Source organism: Geospiza fortis, unplaced genomic scaffold, assembly GCF_000277835.1.
Source record: "Geospiza fortis unplaced genomic scaffold, GeoFor_1.0 scaffold54, whole genome shotgun sequence".
NCBI lineage: Eukaryota > Metazoa > Chordata > Aves > Passeriformes > Thraupidae > Geospiza > Geospiza fortis.
This window is the reverse complement of record NW_005054301.1, coordinates 6,681,449-6,704,523: the sequence shown is the minus strand read 5'-3', so window position 1 is coordinate 6,704,523 and position 23,075 is coordinate 6,681,449. Positions and strand designations below refer to the sequence as shown.

The 23,075-nt window shown below is 39.1% G+C and overlaps 2 protein-coding genes across 3 annotated transcripts in view; one reads left to right on the top strand and one right to left on the bottom strand.

The window, feature by feature from the left end:
• The window catches only part of MIA2 (MIA SH3 domain ER export factor 2), a 36,365-nt gene extending 32,492 nt beyond the window's left edge, over positions 1 to 3,873 (top strand). For both annotated transcript variants that reach the window (XM_005417479.3, XM_031064414.1), the window contains exons 27-29: positions 1,822 to 1,898; positions 2,294 to 2,549; positions 3,320 to 3,873. In XM_005417479.3, coding sequence (XP_005417536.1) covers positions 1,822 to 1,898; positions 2,294 to 2,549; positions 3,320 to 3,468 — 482 coding nt within the window. In that variant the 3' untranslated portion in view covers positions 3,469 to 3,873. The remainder of the gene's footprint in view (positions 1 to 1,821; positions 1,899 to 2,293; positions 2,550 to 3,319) is intronic.
• A 3,103-nt stretch (positions 3,874 to 6,976) lies between these two features.
• The window catches only part of FBXO33 (F-box protein 33), a 19,136-nt gene continuing 3,037 nt past the window's right edge, over positions 6,977 to 23,075 (bottom strand). The window contains exons 3-5 of the mRNA XM_031064610.1: positions 19,687 to 19,859; positions 13,476 to 14,161; positions 6,977 to 9,486 (exon numbers count right to left, since the gene is read on the bottom strand). Coding sequence (XP_030920470.1) covers positions 9,215 to 9,486; positions 13,476 to 14,161; positions 19,687 to 19,859 — 1,131 coding nt within the window. The 3' untranslated portion in view covers positions 6,977 to 9,214. The remainder of the gene's footprint in view (positions 9,487 to 13,475; positions 14,162 to 19,686; positions 19,860 to 23,075) is intronic.

Below are 23,075 nucleotides of genomic sequence, written 5' to 3'. Positions count from 1 at the left end.
CATTAAATTCCTAGCAGAAACTTCACCACCCAGGACTCCGTTCCTGACAGGATTAGTAGAAGTTACCATCTCCCTTGCACTGTTTCTGGCCAGAGGAGGGAGAACCTTTGCTACTCGGTGTCAGAGTGTGTGAGAACTGGGAATGCTGGCTGTAGTTTCAAGCTGAAGTTTCAGGTTTCAAAGTGAGTTGTTCTTTACTGGAAGACAGCTCTGTCCCTGTGCAGCTACTGACCTTCCCTCTTTCCCAAGCCTTCTGGCAGTTTCACTTCTGCTTTCTCATTTCTGCCTTCTGATACTTCGTGTTCCACTGAGGTCTTTCTTCTAGCACCTGGCTGCTGACTGAAGGACAGGAGAGGTGCACTGTCTTTGCACTTAATGCATCCTTTTTTTACCCCTTTCTTCTGTCACTGCCAAGCAACAATTAATTTTTTTTCAAACCTCGTAGTCAGTTCCTGGGCAATTCAGGGCCGCTTGAATGGAAACAGGATTTTGGATAACTTTCTTGCAACCATCTAACAGGTCATTAAGTGTGTGTGAATGTTGCTTTTTAGAGACACATAATATCTCTAGAGTTGGCTTAGTATTTGTAAAAAACCGAAACCCCCAAAAAAGCCCTGCAATTAAAAAACCAACGACCAAAAAACAGCCCATCCAGCACATGTAACTTCAGAACAGCAGTGTGTCTCACAGTACTGAAATCAAGGCTCCTACTCATTAGAGTTAACAAGTTACATTTCTTAGGAAGATAATCAAAATGTTATTTGAAGTGAACAAAAGCATATGGATTTTCCTAAGATAATGTGGAAGACTATGAAACTTTTCACTTGAGGAGGTACCTGGAGCAGGAAGCATCTTCCCAGAAAGAAGAGTTAAAGGTTGACAGAGTTTGTGAGGAACTTCTAAGGACCTAAAATGCAAAGTGTTATGCAACATAAATATCAAGGCATGAATATTCTCTTTGTCTGTGTGACACAGGAGTTGAAATGTTTTAGATTAAGTAACAATATCATCAGCAAGGCCGAGCTTGCCTGAAATGACAAGTAATTTAGAGTTTTTGAGAAGACCTGTCTGTTCATTGAGAAAAAAAGCTTTGTTTGCTTTCAAGGAGTAGAAATACAACATGCACATAAAAATTCTGTCACTAGGTAGAAGTCTTGTTTTGGTTTGTTGTTTTTTAGTATAATCATCTCTATTGAAGCTGAAGCATAAGAAAGCAATATTTTTCAAATCCCAGATTTGGGGGGTTGTTTGTTTGTTTAAAGAAAGTGTATTTAGTGTATATATTTAGTATATTTATATCCAGTCAGATTCTACTCTCTGACAATTCCCTTTAATAGTTTTCTCTAGTTGTTAATGAAAATACTTGTTCCCAGCAAAGTTTAAAAGTAAAAAGATTGAAGTTTCTATTTATCTCTTTACTTATAATGTAAATAAGTCAAATGAGAGGAGGAGGATCATGATGATGGTGGTTGTTGTTGTTGTTGTTGTTGTTGTTATTGTTATTATTATTCCAACTACTGATCCAAAACTGATGTAGTTCTGGAAGTTTCCTTGATTATTTGTCAGCCAAGAAGGGAATTGGTTTTTGTCATACTTGAATAGGATCGGTGTGAAGCTGTGTGTCAAAAGCATATCATAGCCCAGCCATTCCCAGCATGGGGCTTACCGAAGAAATAAACTGTTAGTGGGAGGGAGGGGGAAAATGGAACTGCTGCTTGCTGTTGGTTTGTTGCCAGTCTATCCTGATTTCAGAAAAAAATACTGAAATTGGTGGAGAGAAAGAGATCGGCACTGAATAACTTTTTAAACTTTTGCATACAGATGGACAGACATCTTCAGAACATAGTCCACAAACAGAACCAAGTGGAGAGGGGATGAAGGATCATTCTAACTTTAGTGTAAGTAGCTAAAGAGAGGCTTGACTTAAAGCTTTAATTTTCTGCAAAAAACATAGAAACATTTGTCTGTAGTCTATTGGTCACATTATATTGCACTCTTCAGTGCAAATTATAAAATTATATGTATACTTTACCACAACACTTATTGTCCTGTGAATTACTTTGATGTATTACTAATATAATCCCTGTTGAAAATTAATTATATCCCAAAAGATGAAGCTGTGGTCAAGCAGATGGTCAGTACACGTAGATAGCCTTGCTCAGCATCATGCTGCAGCTAAGGCAAAGTTGGAACTAGCTCTTAGCTAGTGTCACACCCACATGAAAGTGGGCCTGATGGCACTGGAGATGTTCCCTTTCCCTCCCCTAACTTCTCTGGTTTCCTTGTATTGCAGAACTCGCTCCCTGATCAGTCGCTGGCACCTGGAAGTGAAGCTGTGGGTTCAGGGTTTGCACCCCCACCTTTCCCTCCAGTCAGACCCCCACTGATGCCTGTGGATCCCAGAGCACCACCAGTACCTTTCATGAGACGAGGCCCTCCTTTTCCTCCCCCTCCTCCTGCTGGCATCTACGGGCCACGGGAATGCTTTCCAGGGCCACGGGAATGCTTTCCAGCACGAGACTTCGGGCCTCCGCGCCCTCCACTGCCAAGTACGTGCCTTTAGCCAGCCTTTGCTTCCAGCTGATGAGCATGAGTGCTTTGTGCAGGTAGTGAGGTACCACAGGGGGTAGATGTGTACATATTGGCACAACTGCTTCTCAATTCAGCTAACAGGGAGCATCTTTTCTGACTGAGGTTCGTTGTGTTGTACACTTCCTTTTTCACAACAGCTCATCTTGATCTTGTAACAAATACTAGCTTTGGCTGGAAAATAGGGAACATGCACTGTTCAGCATTTAAAGGATTCTTTTTGGGGGGTAGGAAAGCAAGTTGGTAGGTTACCTTAATCCTTTTCTTCCTATGAAATTGCATCTTCCATAAATCTTAAAAGTTTCATCCTCTGGCTCTGAAGTGTGCTGGTGCCCTGCAAAGGGACAGTCCCAAAATAACTGTTTTCCCTTGGAGTTTGCATGACTGGAGCAAGGTGTAAGTATCAAACTGCAGGACTCCTTTCTGACTCTTGCTGTTCTCTGAATAAGTGTGAAGAACTAAGCCAAAATGTCTGTAAGGTGTGGCAAACTGAAGGGGCAGCAGCAGCCCAGGAGCTGGCAGGTTGGCTGCTGCTTTGAGACTGTTGTGGGTAACTACTGAGAAAAGTGATGGTTTGCCCTCCTCTTGCCTGGCATCTCTGTCTCTTTGGATCCTGACATGTGACTTCTAGTTAGATAGGCCTAGCTGAGCAGTAAGCCAGCAAGAGGAGCAGGTGTACATGTTTACTGTTGTGGTTGATATTAACTGGATTACTCTGCTTCTCTCACAGTAAGAAATCCATTTCCAATGAGACCTTATCCTCACTATCCACCTCAACGACCTGGATTTTTGCCTCCACCACCTCCTCCTGAAAATAGAGTTGAACCATCTCAGTCAAATCCATCAGCTGTAGAACCAGAACCACAGCAGGAGACTTGACAGTCATCTGGGCAATGTCCTGAACCAGTTTTGTGCTCTCCTACTGGCATTTTCCTTATGTTAAGTAACCATTGTTACTTAGGTCTATACAAACTACTTCGCTCAAATTGAAGCTTAATAGGAAGAATTCTCAGGATAGTATTTTGTAAATAAAGAATTAAATACCTATGAATATTGTGAATAAGTGATTTCCACTGTACAATAGTCATTTTAAATTACGCATTTCTACCTTGAGTAGTCTCTTCAGAGGTGTATAAAATCAAATCATGTGAACCTTATTGTAAAAGTCCAGCTGCTTTGTGCTGGTTGAGCTGTACAGGGAGTCTCTCTGCATGCCAAAAGTGATGCTTGCTGCTTTATGAATAGGATGTGGAAACAGTTAATAAAAATCTACAGAAAATGAAAGCAATGTCACTGGTAACATGGTATAATAGATAGGTAAAGATGAATAACCATGATTCTCCACTCGAGTCCCCTCTGTTAATGGCCTCATAGGTGATCTTTCAGCTCTCAAGCTCTACACTGTGGCAGTTCTCCTGACATGACACTGAGGGGGAAGAGGCAGCAGAAAAGCTGAGCACCTCTCCCATCACTCTTCAAAAGCTGGAGTGGAGTAGTGTTTATTGAAGACGTGTACAGGAGGTTTTTGTGACCTGGGAGGAAGGAGTCATAGCTAGGATATGCTCCAGCCCAGCCCAGCCCTTGCTTTTGAAGACATATGTCTGCAGCAAACCAATAGGAGGGGTGTGTTTTTACTGTATCAACATGAGTTTGGTTTATTAGGCTCCAGATTTTAACACTAGTATTTAGGAAAATGCTGGGCAGGACAAAAGCAGAATTAAAAAGTGCCACTTCCTTCTTGTAAACTGCAGCATTAGTAAGTCTTTGTCTATGAAAGGAGCTGGTGTGGTACCTGGTTCACCTCCCAGGTTCCTGTGTGGTGCTTCCCTGGCAGGAGTGGCTGTCCCGGCAGGCCCAGTGCACCCCCCTGCAGCCAGGGAGGGGCTGGCCAGTGCCAGGCTGCATCTGGGCAGAGCCAAGCTCTGCTTTCACTGGTGACTGTACAATCTAAAGATTTCTGCTAGGAGCTGGTGGCTGTTCTGACAGTTTGGCTTCAGCTTGAAAACAATGTAAGGACTCAGTTCAGTCATTTGGTAAGGGACCCTCTAAGATAAAGAAGAAAACTGGTTTTAGCAAGCCCCAACTCAGCAGCAGTTCAACCACCAGCCTCCATTCTCTGCATGCACACACACATAACACACAGTTTCAGGCTCTAATGTAAATGCAGCAACCATACCCCATAATTAGAAGTTACCAAAAAAACCTCCAGCCCACTTTTTTTGTAATTGCTTAGGTAGAGTCTGCCAAGGGAGCATTTTCTCTTGTAGCTCAGTCTTCCTGCTCCTATCATTGTTTCCACGTTGGCTTGTTTCAGCTGTAGAACTCTTCCATGGCTCACTCCTATAATTTTTTTATCCCTTCTGCTTCTAGTTTAGCCCTCAAAGCATTTAGGTGAAGCATTTGTACTCCAGTGATTCAATGACAGATTCTGACAACAAACATTTTAAGGCATCACCCATGTTAAATTAACCATGTAGTTTAACGTGGCTGTTGCATCAGCTTTAGCCAATTAGTTGATGGCTATGGGTTTGCCTGAGAGACTTCACAAGGATTCTCAAAGGAATTACTGAGTTTTACCCTTGTCATCAGCCCTAGGAGCAACCAGAACTGCCAAATACAGCCTTGCCCCTACACAGAGAACCAGGATATAGCACAGAAATCCTGGGCTGATAACACTGCCATAATCCTTTTTCATTCCTTGCCCAACTCACCTGGAAGGCTGCAAAAACTATTTATGAATGTATCTCTGTTTTCTGAGCAAACACAGTATTTTCTCCATGTGGGTTAAATATTTATTCTAAGTTAACTCTGAAAAATTCTTCCTCCACCACCACAGTCTATCCCCACAATGGTACCAAATGCTGCAGGCAAAAGGAAAGATAGCTGGACTAAGAAAATGCAGGAAAAGCATGGATTGGATCATCCTGCAGAGAGAATGGCATAATTTGAGACATTTTCCCCATCCCCACCAGCAGTCCAAAATTATATTTGCAAATTTGGAAGCAAGCTCAGGTTTATGTAATAGGAAGCAGGTAGATGGTAACCTGTCAAATGTAGAAAGGCCACATGAAAGTGTACGTGGGGAAGTCCCTGTTCTGCCCACCCCCAAAAGAATAAGCAAAAGAGTTAAGTTTTGACAGATGAAGGCTTGTGTTGCAAGCTCCTACAGCTGAACCTAGAATGCAAAAGACTGACATTGCCATCTCTTCAGGAAATACAAAGAAACAACAAAAGTAAAACTCCTTTTGGGATTATGCAAGTTCAAAGTAATTTTGCAATAGTTTGTAAGGACCCACTCCAAATGCAAGAGAATATTAAGATTATCTTAATTTCCTAACAATTACCGATCACTTCAGCTTCAATCCCTTCATCCTGGTATCACTAATAAAGATTATTGCTGAAAACACAGGCAGAAAACAAACCCCACTTCTATCCATTCCTAAGACAGGAAAAAAAATCAGGGTGCATTTCTCCACCACTGCTCAAGGTATGGCTTTCACCACACCCTCCTGCTTTAATGGACTGACTCCCTGAAATTTCCAAGATAGAAAGATTCTAGCCATCTGTTTTAGGTACACTGACTTCTTCCCTGAACACAAGCCACACCCAGTGAGCAGACTCCAGGCTATATGAAACAAATCAGACCTGGAGCATTCTCACAATGCACAGCCATTGCTAAGAGCCAGCTCTGGCTGCAGCTGCAGTGAGTGAAAGGGCTGCACATCCCCCTGCTGTAGTCAAGTGGGCTGCTTCCCCTGCTCCTCATCGTATCTTTGGAGATTAACTTAATGAAAACAAAGCAGAAAATAGGTTACACCAAACAGATTAAAAACACATTTATACAACAGAAAGGCAAACAGGTTATTTCCAACTCTATTTAGTAAGGCAGTTAACCATAAAATGCAGTAGCTTTCAGAGATAAAAATACCATTCTGCAACTGTTTAAACTGGAGGACACAGAATTTGCTTTATTTGTTTCTGGCTTTTTCTGTGTGACTTCCTGAAATTTTGAACCTTTCAAAACCAAACTTCAGGTTCAGATGCTGCTGAGCAATCACCACCAGATTTATCTGCTACATAAAACTCCCTTCTGAGGCAGAGCCCTGAAAGGCACTGAAACAAGTCCCAATATTTCACTTTACTGGAACATGAAAATCTGTAACTGTATTTACCTTATCTTAATCACCCACAGTGTCTCTTCAGTATGTTGGCAAACAATCTTGCTTACCAAATCTGGAAGATCCAGGAAACTGCTTGAACAAGCAGTGCAGTTTTCACACTTGGCAGCAGTTTGGGCTGTGGTAACATGAAGTTCAGGAGCTCAAATAAAGTCCGTGCTTGGCACGCACACACTGACCAGCCACTCTGACAAGCCTCACAGCACAGTCAGCCACTGCAGGGCCCAGCAGCTCTCCCAACAGCTGAGCAGACATTGCAGCTTTCATTCAGAAGGCACAGCTGTGTACTCTGAGTACAGATAAAACGTCAAACTGAAGCGTTGCAGGTATTCATAATCTATTTAATAGTGGGACACCAAAGAAGTACTACACATTTTTCTTGAGCACATTAGATTTTGATTTAAGCAATTGCAATTGATGAAGTAATTTCTCAAAAATAGTCTTCTATATTCTACAATCCACAGTTTACTGTATCAGTCTAATAGGTCATATAATGATATACTGTTTGTGCTAACTGGTCTGATCTTTAGCAAAGCATCCTTCCCATTCCTCCACCACCCCAAAAAGTGTTGACAAAATTCAGCCAAATTTTTAAAAATTGTGTGACTTATTTTAGATTTTTCTGCTGACCTAAACACAATGGGAGCTACTAGTTATACACATCTTATGAACGATGTTGCATTTTAATTCTAGAAATCCTCATGCTGATAACAATAAAGTATTTTATACAGCGATCAATTTTTAATGCTTTATTCATTGATTAAAAGAATATAACATTTAACATAAACCATACAACATCAGTCATCAATTCAAACATTCAGCTGGTTTCCTTACATTTTCTGTCAGGAGTTTTTTTTAATCTGATCACATTTATAAGATAAAATCTCACCACATCTGGCATATACACACACTGTGCCAGTGGATTCACTCTACTGATGTACATATAAAATCCGCATGGTATGTGCTCACTGGAGACAAAACAGCGCACACCTGTCAAAAGGTCATTTTAATATAAGATGGTAAAACCATTTGTAAAACACATATAAACTTTTTCCATAAATAGAATCATATCTGGACATCTGTTGCATAAATTGTGTTTTCCAAAGCTTACAATATAGCAGCCAGGTCTCAGCACTGCTGGGCACCCACGTTGGCCACTTACTTTATTATTGCAGACTGTCCTTTAAACATTAAATGCACAACATTCGTACCACTTAAAACTGGGGTCAGGTGGAAGTCTCACAGAGACCACGTCTGTACCGCGGTTGCCCTGAAACAGTTACATCGGCTTCTAAAGCCTCTCAGATATAACAAGATTTTAAAACATACTTCATGGAATGTTCTTCATGCATCATAGCAGCTCATACCTGTGATAGAACAAGCTTTGTATTTGTTTCCTTTCCTTCCTTTACATTCACTATTCACAGTGAAACAGGTGCATGTTTGTTAAGAGTTCTGAGGTTGCTGACTGAGCCACAGCACAGCTGTGTACCACAGGTCGAAATTCGACCTTATATATTACAATCTAGCAGTATCTGGCTGGCCAAAAGTTGGCCTGCCCCTGCCAGCATGTGGGCACTTCTTCGTTTTTAATCTATTCTTTGGCAGCTGACACAGGCGCTGACAGAGAAAATCCAGTGACTTGGTTGTTAGGGATTTCACGACTAATGTTTGTTTGCAGGTGTAGACCTTTGTATTGAAATCTTCACTGTTATGCGTTTACCTCACCGGAGCGCACATTTCTTGCTTTCTCCTTTTAAACTTTGGCCCAAAGCTAACTTTTAAGGAAGATGACAGAACGTGAGAACAAACAAGGAGGAGCTTGCAAAGAATCCAAAAGACTACAGCTTTATGGAGTGGATGTGTAAGTGCAGGAACCTGAATTGCTAGTGTTTCACACCGCTGCTTAGCAGCTAAGGAAAGCCGAGAATGGAGTTAAGCCATGCTGCAGAATCCACACGTGAAATCAAGCAAGGTAAGAGTCTTACAGTGAACAGCCCTGGACAGACTTCTCGTCCCTTAAGCCTATTAAGTAGCATGCTACTGGATTAAGCACACAATGACAGCATAGAGATCCACTGGGCTATGGATATGGGTATTAAAAACAGTTGGCTCCCGAGCATAGGACTCCAATAGAATAGCAAAAGAATTCAAAATGCAGTTACTCAATAAAGTAAAGTTAGCCGGCAACCTCAGACAGCCTTTGGCTGTATCTTTACAAGGTTTGGTAGACAAGTCCATTAACCGTGAAAACCCTAAACACTGCCACTTTCAGCTTCTAAACCAATACCCGACTACGTTCTTTGATCAAGAAGTAGAATACACATATATAATTCTATATAGCTAATACTGATTAAACACAGCACAAAGGGGGTTAATTCACACTACCGAAAAAACATAATAGGACCCTACTTGCATATGTAACCACAGGAATTGTAAATAAGGAGCTAAATGCCTTCACTGAAGCTTTGCATCTCTCTGTAAAAGTGACGGGTTGGCTCAGTGAAGACACTGAGCAGCTCTATGTCCATGACGGCGTGCCAAGGGCGACCCAATCCAAGAGATACTTGCTCAATGAAATTGTGTACTGGATCCACATCCTGATCAGCCAGTTCTCCTTGGTCGAATTCAATGCTTTCTTCTGTGACTTCCAGTACTTTCAGGTCAGAGCCACGAAGACGAGCAATTGCTATAAGATTATGAGCCCAGACTGTGTAACCTATGGGGAAAGAAAAACAAAGTTGTTCTGTCGTTTTCCTACAAGGTATTTTCTTACCCTAGAACTTAGTATCAGACCATCCCAGTATCTCTCCCAATCTATTCCATCATGTTCCATCTGGCAGAATTCCCCTAGGGCATTGTGGGGGCTTTCTGGTTTCAAGTGGTGAAGCTGCCATTTTACTCTGAATAAGTAAGTATAAAAATATTTCAGATCATTTAATCAACCTTTTCTAGCTCTTCTTCTACTTGCAGAGCAGTGAACTACTGTAAGTTTATATAAAACTTCAAACCTCCTGTGACTACTGTGTATTAAAATTAGAATGAAAAAAGTGAGTTATTAATTAACTGAATGCATAGAAGGAATGCTTTAAAACTCTGCTTATGCTAGAAAAAAATATTTGCTTTCATTGCTTTACAAAGTAGACTTATTAAAAAAAAAACAAGCCACCACCAAACAAACAGAAAGTCAGCATGCACACAAACTGGAAGCCTCTGCAGCCTCTTCATGTCATCCCAGTGTGTGTGTTTATGTACATATTTTATATATATATATATATGTAAGATAAACTACATGTATCTTGTTATTCTGTCTGAGATAAAATACAATTACAAAGCTTCCATCTCTTGACACTATATATTAGCATTTCTCTTTAAAAACTCCTACTCGCCAGTTACCTGTAAGCTTTCTGTGCCCTGGCTAAGAGAAATGCAAAGTTCCTCCCTATTCAGATGCAAACCACAGATGGGAATTTCCCTTTTGGGGAACTCTGCCAAATCAGCCCTTCCACTGCAAAAGGCAAGGCTCATTTCTGCCATGATCATCATTCTTGCAGGTGCTAAACTTCTTGGTGAGATGCCCAAGTAGATTCCAAGTAAAGCTGCAGTCTGCACAATATTTAACTGGGAAAGCTGAAGTGCTGAGCAGTAAAAGCTGTGGCTTGGTCCTCCAACAATGCAGTTAACATGCTCTACATCATAACGTATCAAAATAGATTGTCAGAGAATGAAGAAAAGATGTCAAAGTAATAAATAAAAGAAATTTCTGTTCTGTTTTCTTTTACTTTTTTCTATTGTGTCTGTGGAAGTATGTTGGTTAGGGTAGGTGTTTAACAAAGAAGCCTGCATATATCTGTAAGGCTCATTTCTCGTATATTAACCATTACAAATGCATGAATTCCCACAATCTTCATCTGCTGGATACTTCACCTCTAACACAACCATCCACAGAAGATGAAGCTGTCTTAATTCAAGCAGCTTAATTCAGCGTCCCTTCCTCAACAGGGACATTGAACTCAATGGAAAATTCCTCCCTGTATGATGACACACTCCTTTCAGGACATGGAGCTCCCACCATCTTCCAGTTATCTTGACTGTAAAGGAACTTACCAAAGAAATATTTGAAAGCAAGTGCAAGAATAAAGGAAGAAAAAAAAAAAGCCCTGTACACAAATCCCCTTTACCATCATTTGGGCAGGTATATGGCTTTTGCTGTAATTTTTAGTGGTGAGATCCTCTATGCACTAGAACAACCATCTTATTCCCAACTTAATCTCATTTTAAATGAACTCTCCTTTCAAAAGCTCTGCCTGAAATTTCTTTGTGACCTCCCAGATGGCAAAAAGTCTCTCTCCAGCTAAGTATTGAGAGGTAAGAGGAAATGATCACTTCACTACTGGTATCACTGAACAACAAATTTACCATGAGCACACTATAATTTATTCTTCCTTGCTAGTAAAAATTTCAACTTTAGTTTTGCTCATGGACAGAATAAAACTTCACCATGATGTTTATAATACAAAGTCATAAAAATCCATGTGGAAGTATCCTTCCCTTAAGGAGGAAGAAAAAATAAAGAAGGCCTCTGTTCTCACAGATGGACCATGCTTTTTATTCACAGTGCCAGATCATACCATTACAATATCCTACTGTCTCCATCCCATCCCAAATGGTCACACACTCTTTACAAGCCTTTCTTTGTTCTGCAAGAATGTATTTAACATCTGCCTTCCTCTGGCTCCTGGACATGGACATTTCCACCATTTGTTGGTGGCAAGACAATGACTTCCCGCAAAAGACAATCCTGAGGCAGCCCATAGGAAGTGTCCTTAGCATATGTTTTCCCCTTCCCCTTTCAGTCAATGACAAGTGGCAGCCACAAGTAGATGGAAATAAAAGCTTTTTCAAAAGCAAACTAATACCAGAAGAGGAAACATACACACACACACAAAAGCCTGAGAAGCACTGGAAGCTGAAGAATAACCACTTCAGGAGACAGAAGAAGAAACCTGAGCACTTCAAGCCAATTATGGCACCTTGAACAAAACCACCTTCTTTTCCTGAAGGAAACTTCACAATATAATATGACAAGTGGAGCCAGAAAACATTATATGGTAAACCTCAGGGAATCCAAGCATGAGGCTAAGATGGATACTTCTTCCTAACAGTGCTCCATCTACAGTTACTACTCTCCAAGAACGATGCTTGCAGTATAGTACTAGAAAAGTTATGTCCACAGCTTAGAAAAGATCAGGAGGCATTTAAAAGCAGCTTAGCCAGCTTCTGCTGCAAAGGAGGGGGAAAAGAAGGGTAAAGAATGCAAATCCCAATGTAACAGCGAGGTGATATTTGGCCATTTTCTCACACAGGCAGACATAGCATCTCTCCAAAGAAAGGTGATGTAGCAACAACCATTTGCTAGACAGAAGCATAAGGGATGTTTGCTTTCCCAACACTTTGCACAGATTAATAACTTCTACTGAATAGACACATGCTGACATGATACTTACACTAGCTTATGTTCAGATGCTTCACTAGCTTTTAAAATTAGATAATATATTAGAGGGCTTTTCTGTAGCAGGAGGATAATTTAAGGTAACACAATTTTAATTTTTTTTAAAGGTCCTCAAACATGTATCCAAATTCTAGAAGAAACTGCTAAAAGCCACACCTAGATTGGCACAATCATGTACCAGCACCCAAAATCTGTCTCACCTGGAAACTATTAAGGAGAGACAGCTGAATTGATCATGCCTTCCCTACTCCCAGCAATGATTTTTCAGTAAGACCACAGAAAAAAAAAGAGCAAATACAGCAGGACCTTCTGATTTCAATGAATGGAAACCTGAATGTCCACCTCCTGCTGCTGAAGGTCTCCTGTTTGTACTGAACAACTGGAGATTTACTCCCCCAAGCAGTCTGATGAAACACATTTATTCTTATGCAACACAATAGCCATTGCTTAACTCCTTCATGCATCAGCAAACTTGGTCTTGGTAAGCTGATTCCAGCACAAATAAAAAAAACATTATTCTGCATTATTTCAGTTTCGGGTGCCTTAAAATTTACCAGACTGCTGTAACTTCTACCACCAAGTTCTCTATTGATGACAGAGCTGAATAAATTCTAAAAGTTACTGGCTACTATATGGCAAATAAATAAGTGGGATAAACCTAGCTGTGGTATTACTGGTGAAACCAACACACTCAGTGAGGCAACTCCCTCTACATATTTTTCAGCCTTCATCTGCTGGTAGTCTTACCAAATTGGTAACACATGTCTTCTTCTCAGCTTTGGGGCACTTAACCCATGTTATTTACAAACAGGAAGGAAAATCATCTAATCTTGCTGGCACATGAGCTCACAGAAAAATAGCGAATGTTTTCAGTTCACATACACATAACCAGTCACTTAATGGAACTTGCACAGTGCAGACCACTTGCAGCATAAGCCTCCTGGAATGCTCACTTCTTAAGTTATCCTCATTTCTGTGAGGAGTTTAATAAAATCCTACGTGACTTCTCAACAGAAGTTAGTAAGACACAGGCAGGTTTAAAACTTATACACACTAAACACCTTCAACAACAGCATGGATAGCAACAGTGCAGCAGCCTTTTGTATAACATGCCACTAAAACACACTGATTAGAAAGGCTGAAGGCTTGTAAGCATTTAAAAGTCACATACTATGCCCATGCAATGTGTTACCTACCATGAACAGCTAGGAGAGAGAGTCTTGTGCACCTCCAGGCTAATAAGACAAGTGGATCTTCATTCCGGTTGTCACTGAGATCTGGGAAGGCAGACATATCTATCACATCATTCATTAGTATAAAATGAGTGAGGAACTTGTCATACTGCCTGGATATGAGATCAACAACAGCTCCTGAAACACAAGTGACATAGCTGTCAAAGTGAATCCTCTCTAGGGGGATACTGGGCTTAAGAATCCTTAACATATCATCACTCTTGACATCAAAAGCCATTATATAGACCCGAAGATTAGTGCTGTTGCGAGTCAGCGCCTGCCAATTCTCATCTTTTGGCATATTGTCCAATGACTTGTGCATTATGGAAACACTGTGGACCAGGAGAGACAGTCGATGCAAAGGCACATGGTTGCTGTCAGCCAGGACTCTTGCCATTTCAGCTGTAAAATCACAGAAATCCAAAGCGAGCGAACGCAGATTCACAAAGCGCTCCAATTCAACCGCAGTGATAAGAGTGGTATTACCAGGGATGTGGTTGTCCAATAAGCTCAGATGTTCCATGGTGTTGGCTATGGGGTTTGATAAGGAGGACAATGATGTGGGAGTTACTATTTGCAGCATTAACCCACAAGACAGCCATTTCAATTGCCTGCTATTGCCTAATATCTCTTCAAACAGCTGTTGGATTCTGTAAGTAAACAAAACAGACAATGATCCTATTAAACATGGTTTAGTCTTACCAACTGCGTACCATTCAATTGTTTTATTCAAGAATTACTCTTCCTTCATTTATAGCCTTATTCTGCAGGAAGATGCTATTACTATAGTTCTTATGAACTGCAACCAGACTGCAGACCTCCCAGAGCATTTTAACATCCACTGCACTTAAAAGGTTAAAATTGTAAACTAAAAGAAATAGGTACTTTGTCTTTCAAAAATGGTGACACACTATGAGCCTTCACTTCATGTATTTTCCAGCATGTATTTAACACCCTCCCACATACATTTTAAGGTTATGCAAATAAGAAAACCTGTAATGCTTTTAAAATGCAGCTCTTGTTTTTAAAAACAGCTTTTTGTATTTCCTAACTTCTCTAGAACAAATTTAGTACGGAAAAAAAGTAATTTTCAGTGGAAGGTGACAAACTTGGTTTTGAGAGTAAGTTAGAATGATATGAAATTACCTGCTTGATTTGCTCATTAAAGGGTAAAGAACAAACATACAAGAAGATTCTTTAAATAATTCCAAATATAGAACTAACTCTTGGATTTTCAAAAGCCAACAGGTTCATGTTTTACCAAAACAACTTGGACCCAGCAACATTTCAATCTCAAATTATCAGTGCCAGATTATTATGAATTTATTCTGATGTACTCACCTCTCCTACCCCTTTTTTTAAGTTAATAGATGTTCTTTATGTTAAGATATTTTGTTCAAGAAGGCAACAGAAGTATCTTAATTTTTCAATAAAAAATTCAAATAGTACAGTCACACTCCAAAAACTTTCTTCATGTAAGTATTTTTCCAGTCTCTATTCCAAAGCTGTAAAGGCCCAAAAGAGTCCTCCTGCCCAAATGACAAGTGTTCTTTTAGCATATTAGACACATGTAGGTAAGTATTTGATCTCAAGCCCTGGTCAGCATTACAGAGAAGTAGCTGAGCCAGGCTATGACATCAAGAAATAAGATGCCATAAAACCACAGAATATCAAGAAACAAGATCCAGCATAAAAACAGCAGAAATTTTTGTTCCCCAAATCAGGTAATGGTTTTGCACAGAACACTTCTTTTACTGCTATGAAGATCTGTATAGTTTATACATCTAAGCAAAAAAAAAAAAAAAAAATTTCATCCATATAACTTTAATAGAGATAATGTCTAGGTAAAATTAAAGGTTTGGGCCAGTATCCTGACTGCCAGCAGAGAAACACTAGCACCTTAAGGTGACAGAACAAGGAAAGCACATGGGGCAACTTACCAAATATCTCTCTAGTTTCCAAAACTTTGTAACTCAGTTCTGAGCAGAGGTGGCTTTATGTATTTTGAAACCCTCAGAGACTTCACTTCTACAAATTTATCCAGGTTCCTCCCTTAGGGGAGAAACGGTTTAGCAACCATAACACCCAATAATAAAGAACTTTGCAGTGCGATCATCTCCTCTTCTTGCTTGCTCTGAACCTGTCACCTACTACATTTGATGCCCCATAACCCTTCTGTTGTAATAAAGTTGAAATATCAGCGCTCACTCATCCTCTCTCTTGGCAAATCCTTATTCATCCCTTCCCTTGCCTACATGCGCTTTCTTCCTTCTCCTATGAAGGTATTGGGTTTGCAAGGCCTGACTTCACCCAGGTGGAAAAGCTGGTGTGGTTACTGTATTTATTTTACACCTTGGTTCCCAAGGTTTTACCTAGGATAGTCATCAGGTAAAAAGACTTCTATATTTCCAGATTTCTCCGAATATTTTATTTAAAATTGAGGACTCACAACTGTGACACAAATGAAACTGTTTTACACAACAGGTAAGACCCACAGAACAGTGCAGTTCTTCTATTTTATTCCTAGATTTATTTAGAGTTAAGAAGAAACTTATTTGATCCTGTCAATGTTTGTTTCGTCATTATTCTTGCCAATGCTTAATAGAAGGCTGATTATCTCACAATCCCCCAAAGAATAAGTTTCTACCACAGCAATCCCAAATTTCTTCCAAAGACTCTTCCTTCCCCCCCATACACATCTACAAAGGTGCTGTTATGGTTGCAGCAATGGTAGGATTTATTTTGTAATAGCCCAGGTAATCAATCGTAATAGTGCTTTTAATATTTTACAGAACTGTTGAAGACAAGTTAATTTTGAGGTGTTAAGTAGAAGACTACCATCTATATGCTCACTGCACTAAAAATCTGTTTAAATTAGGGCTCTCATACACCTTAAACATCTGAGCTTAGAAAAATACTGTTTTAGTGCCAGCAAAATTTAATAAAAAGAAATATGACACAGAACTCTGCAGCTCTTGGGTAGCTTTTCTCCCCAGTGGGAACTGCAGTAAAAAACTTTTTAAAATAGAGAGAATGATTTAATGCAATCAACTTTTTATTGCAAGCATCAAAGTATTTACACAAGTATGCAGATTTGTGCTGCTACTCTAATAACCTGTAGGTCCTAGGAAAACTTTCTCCAGTTTTTAGCCAGAGATCAAACATTTCAATAGAGAACATTTAACAGCAATAATTTCTGAATTGTTTTTAATACCTGCTTTTTAAAAAGGCCAGACAGAAAGCACTATATAAGATAGAAGTAATTAATTTTAACATATTTCATATAATTTTTTTAACAGCCTAGCAGGTTTGGTTTTTCCCTCCCCTGCAAATTCTTATGCACATTCTATTTTTCATAAACAGATTGCATCTAACTGGAGTTTGCAAAAATAGCCTGAACTGCATTCTAAAAAATAGACACATGAATTCTTGGAAATTAACACCTACTCTATTACCATGTTAATTTTGCCCAAAGTGCCCAGCAGGTACTACAACATTTATGCTAACTTAACACAATTATCTCAGAGCTCACTTATAAAACTGAAATTTGAGCATATAACAGAGAATACAAGCAGAACTCACTCAGCACATGCTAAAAAGCAATGCAGCCTACTAATGTCTCAACAAGTGTCATCAGCCCCCGCTGCTCCCTGCAGGCAGCAATTATGGGATGGTCACCATTGACCTGTAACCTACAAATTATTATACTGAAACATACAACTTAAAAAATAATTTTTTTTAATGTACTTTCACAATAAATGCCCCAAATGGTGTTTTCATCTAGAGGACAGACCAAAGCCTGACTAAACAGGCACAGTTAGTGCTTAAGCTCCCAAACCAGTCCTAACCAGGACTGAAGCACGTCCATGGCCCTGGACAGGAAGCAGACAGATTACCAAGGTCCATATGGAGGCTATTTGTTTAATTAAATACTATCAAACAAAATATTTTGTTTAATAACAGAGGCTAAACCAGTTCTTTTGGAAACCAAACTATCTGAACCACACAGATCAATCATGAGAAGCAGATTTCAGAAATCCAAAATTTTAGACAACTACCCTTCATTCAACTTGAGACGAATTGTTTACACTGAGCATCCCAACACTAAGAAACAGAGTTGTAAAGAGAATCTTAGGAAGTAACCAGGGACACACATGCTGTACAGAAAAGGAATAAGCATCACAAACTCACGCAAACGTTTATTTTTGAAAATATCCTCCAAAGCCTCCTCTGCCTCAGGAAAACCCTTAGCCTAAAACCTTAGGAAGCATCCTAATGGCTCTGTAATAGCTGAGAGTCCACCTACAGTCTGTTACACCCAGCTCAAAGTCAGATTTCAGGAATCAATTTTTTTCCCTGACTGCTTTAACTGCAGGAAGAAGTTTCTGAAACAGCTAATAAGGTTCATCACCATACAGGTTCCAAAAATCCTCAACCAGTAACACTGTCTCCAAAGGCTGCTTACACATTTCACTGTTAGTTATCAGCATCTACGTTTTGCAACTTACTGATGCAAACCCCAAGCACAAAAACCAAGGCTAAGAAGCCATAAAGATTTACTTTCTGAACTAAGTCTGCTACTAGCTCTCAAACTTTAGACAACTGAATAAAATACTCTCAGCTTTCCTTTAATTTAGACAAGGACTAGCAGGTCCCAAATACACTGTTCTATTCTAGAAAAAAAAACAATCTACCAACAATAAACCCCCCCCAAAAAAGAAACAACAAAAGAAAACACCACCCCCCCAAAAAACCCACCAAGCAAAAACTCACAACAAGAAACAAACAAACACAAAAACCCAACACCAAAATTAACTGAACTAAAAAGAAGTAGCATTTATTAATTTGCTCATTCCAAAATGTGCAAAGGTTAATATTAATCTAAAAGACAAACAAGTTAGATAATCAGTTTTGAATGGTTTATGGCTCCAAAATGTGAATACTGGCTTGAAGAAATGTTTGACCATGCACTCAGCTGACTAAACATCTGCTTAGATGGCTCCCTTCAAGTCCCTTTGCAAAGATTTGATTACATATTTATATTTTCAAAAAGGGTATCAAATAAAGGAGCTTTTACCAAATGAGCCTTTTACCTGCACACAGCACTACTGTACATACATAGACAGAATCACAAATTGCATCAAGTTCTGCACTGGAAACATAACAGATGAAAAAGACACACTATGTAACTCACAGCTCTATTTGCACTGGTTTGCAAATTTAGGTCAGGACCAAACATTCAGTTTGATGACTGTGTTCACATACATACATTCATCTGATAATATGCCTACACTGGTTCTAAAAATCACTCAAAACAAAAAATAGTAAAGACCTAGAGTGGCTGTACTTACTCTACTCCCAAGCTACTGGGTGAATGATGTTTAAATTGACATAAATTAAAATTATGGTATTCAGGTTTTATTGTATCAGAAGTTTTAGCAGTACTGCTAAAATAGTTAGTCAGCATCACTCTCTCTGTGGTAATTTATTCCAGAAGTCAGTAGCTGTTTATAGTGTATTTAACCTTTTCCAAAGAAGAACAAATAACTTATTTGGATTATAAGCATTCAAGGTTTGTCCTGTAATGTAATAATGGCAAGCTAAAATATACCTCTGAACTATACAAGCACACTGAGAGCTGTGATCTTTCAGGAATTCTGCAAATACATAACCTAGTTTTCAGATGCAATTTGAAATAAGTTGTAGCAGTTCCGTGTTTCAACAGTTTCTCTATTTCTCTCTCAAGTTTTGAGAAAACTTGAAAGAGAACATAAACACAAATATGTTTTTAGCTCTTGTGAAATACAACAGATTACTTCCTTTTCTAATTTTTTTCATGTACAGCAATAGTAAGAGGTGCTGGTAATAACTCTTCACCCCTCCTCCCCTTTTGTGGCATTAATATAATAATTTCTAGAACACAATGAAAAGAGGAAAGAAAGGATTCTCATCCTACTGAGAATGGAGGGGAAAAAAACCAACAAAAATACAACAGCCAAAAAACCAGACTACTTCATGTAAATAGCAGGAACACGAACTTATATTTTCACCCTGGTAAAAAACTTAAAGCTTCTCAGTCACATATTTCAGGAACTTCTGAAAGTTCTGTCATCTATTTTTATTATTTTTGTTATTATTATTATCCTGTATTTGATAATTTACAAATATAACTTACTGCTTAATCTTCTTGCCATCAGGATCAACCTTTCCAAGGTAGGTATTTGATATGGTTCCATGTTGCTGCAGAATGCTTATATCCCCAAAGAGACTTAACTTCTGGAGGTTCCTAGGAAACAACAAAACAAAAAGGAATCTGTACACAAAACTAAAATGGCATGGGAAATAATTCTGGAAAAGACAAATGCAGGCAATAAACCCCACCATTACATGGAACACATAGCCTGTGGTGGGAAACACTGTCCTGGAATGCAGGCACATATGGAACTACAGCATATGAGACTGAAGTATAAAGGGGAAGAGGACTACACAAACTGCTGAAACCAGCTGTAAGAGCAAATACTGCTTTTCAGTCAGCACTGGAGTATTTTCAGCAAGCCTGTAGCACTGCAAAGAAAACTCAGGAGTGGTTTCATACAATTTTTAATCCTTGGAAAATGTGTGTTAAGTGTCACAATGAAAACATCAAATACTTATTCCTTTCAACATTTAACACTGCATTTAATGCCCAAGTAGAATACAATCACAAACAACCCTGCCTGAGCACTTACATCAGCTGGGTTACAAATGGGAGTCCAAACCTGCCTCAATCAAAGCATCATAAACCTGAGACAGGAAAAGCAAAAGCTCTCCACACCCTAATCAAATGTCTAATTTCTGTTATATCAAAGTAGGGGAAGCTTTTCTAATACTCCCCATCAGTAAGGGATAGTGGTCCACCACGACATATGATTTTAACCTTTAGAAGGGTTACCTAAAAAGAAGTGAAAGAACCTCTGAGTTGATGCTGAACATGACACAGTGCACTAGACAGTCACTTTTCCTTTCCCTAGTTCAGTTTGCTGACTTGCATATTTTCTATTCCTAAAACAGATCAAGAAAGAGGTATGCAAATGACTGCAGTTTTAAAGTAGCTGTGTAGCATTTACTATTATTATTTTTGTAGCTGACTAAGTTTTGGGTCAACATTTCTTTTATTTATATAGCCTTTAAATTAGATTTACTCCTAACATGCAAGGACTAGTCTGCAATTGAAAATTAACAAGGCAGAAACTCCAGTTTCACCACGAATGGACACATAAATTAAATTAATCCTAAACAGTAGATGCCAATTAACCTGTAGCTCACAATTACATGAGTTACCATAAATCCTTATTTCTTCTGGCTCACAAAGCATATATTAGTATTTCAAATCAGCCTTGAGGAAAATGCAATATGATTACCATGCTCAAAGCATAGGGAAGCTCTGGTACAGTTCACTACCTCTACAGTACAACCTGATATTCTACCAAGAGAAGATGGGGGCAAAAAAGGATTAAGTAACCAAGTTTTACATTTTTTAGTAGGTATGAGTTGCAGTCTATAATTGTTATCTACCATAAATCATAATTTACCTGTTGTGAAGTTCCTGTATTCAAAAACAGCACACTGATTGCCTGAAATCTATCCACTGTTGCACCTGCTACTTTTTTTCTCTAGGAGAACAACAACTTAACAGCGAGATCCACAAGCTTCATATAAAGTCTGACAAATACTGGAGTCAAATACCTAGAATTTACAATTGTGTCTGAAATTCCAAACATTTAATATTTTGTATTTTAAATACAGGCCTATTGTACTGATGATACACCAAAATAAACTAAGCCTTAAAATATGATCACTATTCTACATATCTCACTAAGACACTGCCTGACCATACTAAAGAATAAGTTTGGCAGGGAAACCTAAAACACTGGCACACCAAACGTGAGAGTATTTTGGCCTCTTTTTTCCTCAAAAGCTGTAAAAGATAATCTGGTATGACAGGGAAGTAGCAGAAACCTCCACCAGGTTTGAAAAGTAGTGTTCACAGCCAATGCTATAAGTAACCTTTATCTTTGATCTTGGTGACTTATTTATGAGAGTCAAGAGCCAAAATGCACTCTCAAGAACGGTTCTGAATCACCTCCATATTCACATCAAACACAGGTCTCGGTTTGTGCCACCCACACCACCAGCCAATGCTACAGTGGGACATAGGCAGGCATTAAGAGGACCACCAAAGCACAGGACACATGGAACACTAATTACTAGCACCCCACACATTTTTACTTCATCTTTTTGACTGCCATTTCATGCAGTACAGAGACAAATGGAAAAGTTCTCTGCCCGAAAACCTAACCAATGACAATATCCAATTATTTTTCCATTCACAGCGCGTTATTACCATCTACAAATGTGATCACAGTTCAACACAATGTTAGATTTTTGCTACTATTTGCAGTTTCATACAACTCCATGACATTCAGTTCACTGCTCATCTTCACAGAGTCCATAAAGTGATTGCTATTCAAAGAAAATTATTTAAAAGTTACTTATCTTTTGCTAAAAGTCATAATGGTATCTTAATCCTGTGTAGTATCCATACATACAGCTGGGGGTAAAACTTGTGTTTTGGAAGGATTTCTAAACCATTTATTTTCCGCTAGCTCAAATAGCACACTAGAAACAAAAAGCTTCTTACTAGGCTCCATCTTCAGCTTTGGTCGGTCTTTTTTAATACCCAATTTAAAAAAAGCACAAAATGTCCTTGCTTACATTCAAGGCGAACAAAGTGGTAAGGCACATATTGTATTACTACACTAGTTTCTGCCAGTTTCAGCTGCCTGTTTAGACCAATAAAAAACAGTCATTAGAAAACATCAAAACCAGATGCAGCCTACTGCTTTGAGCAATTCACCAATTTTTGGTAACTCCAAGAGATAACATACTTCAGCAAGACACCACAGCTTTATAGTAATCTGCATTTTTGTCTCCATAGCAAAGATCAAACGAGTCATACAATTTAACATGCTGCAGAGGAAAAGAGGGGTGTGTGTGTGCATGTCATTACCTTCCTACCTTCCTTTGTAAGCAAGGAAGGAGGAGTAGAGGAGACAATACTTTGGTATCTTAGAGTTACATAAAAGAACAGGATTTTCCTACTGAATGATCACAAGGTGCTTATTAGCTGTTGTACGCATGTAAGTGCAAACAGAAAGTTTGTCACACTCCCACCCTGCCTTGTAGAACTCAGTTTTGAAAGATCAGTTCAAGAAGGTGCAGATCATGAGGACTTAAGAAACACCATGCCCACCCACACCCTTTTTCTCAGTAGTAAGTAGAACATCAGCTTTTAAACAGTTATAAGGTTTGCTATTTTGCCACATTTGCTATCATAAACATAAAAGCTTATGGAAAAGTTACAGATCACTATAAATGCTATTTTAGTACCTTTTCATTAAATAAATGATAGATTCTTAGAGCTCATGAAGGTCCCAATCCTATTACTTCATATGCTGCCACCCACGAAACAACTTGACCTCTGCTTCAAATATGAGACAGACCTTGAACATACCTTTTTGGCAG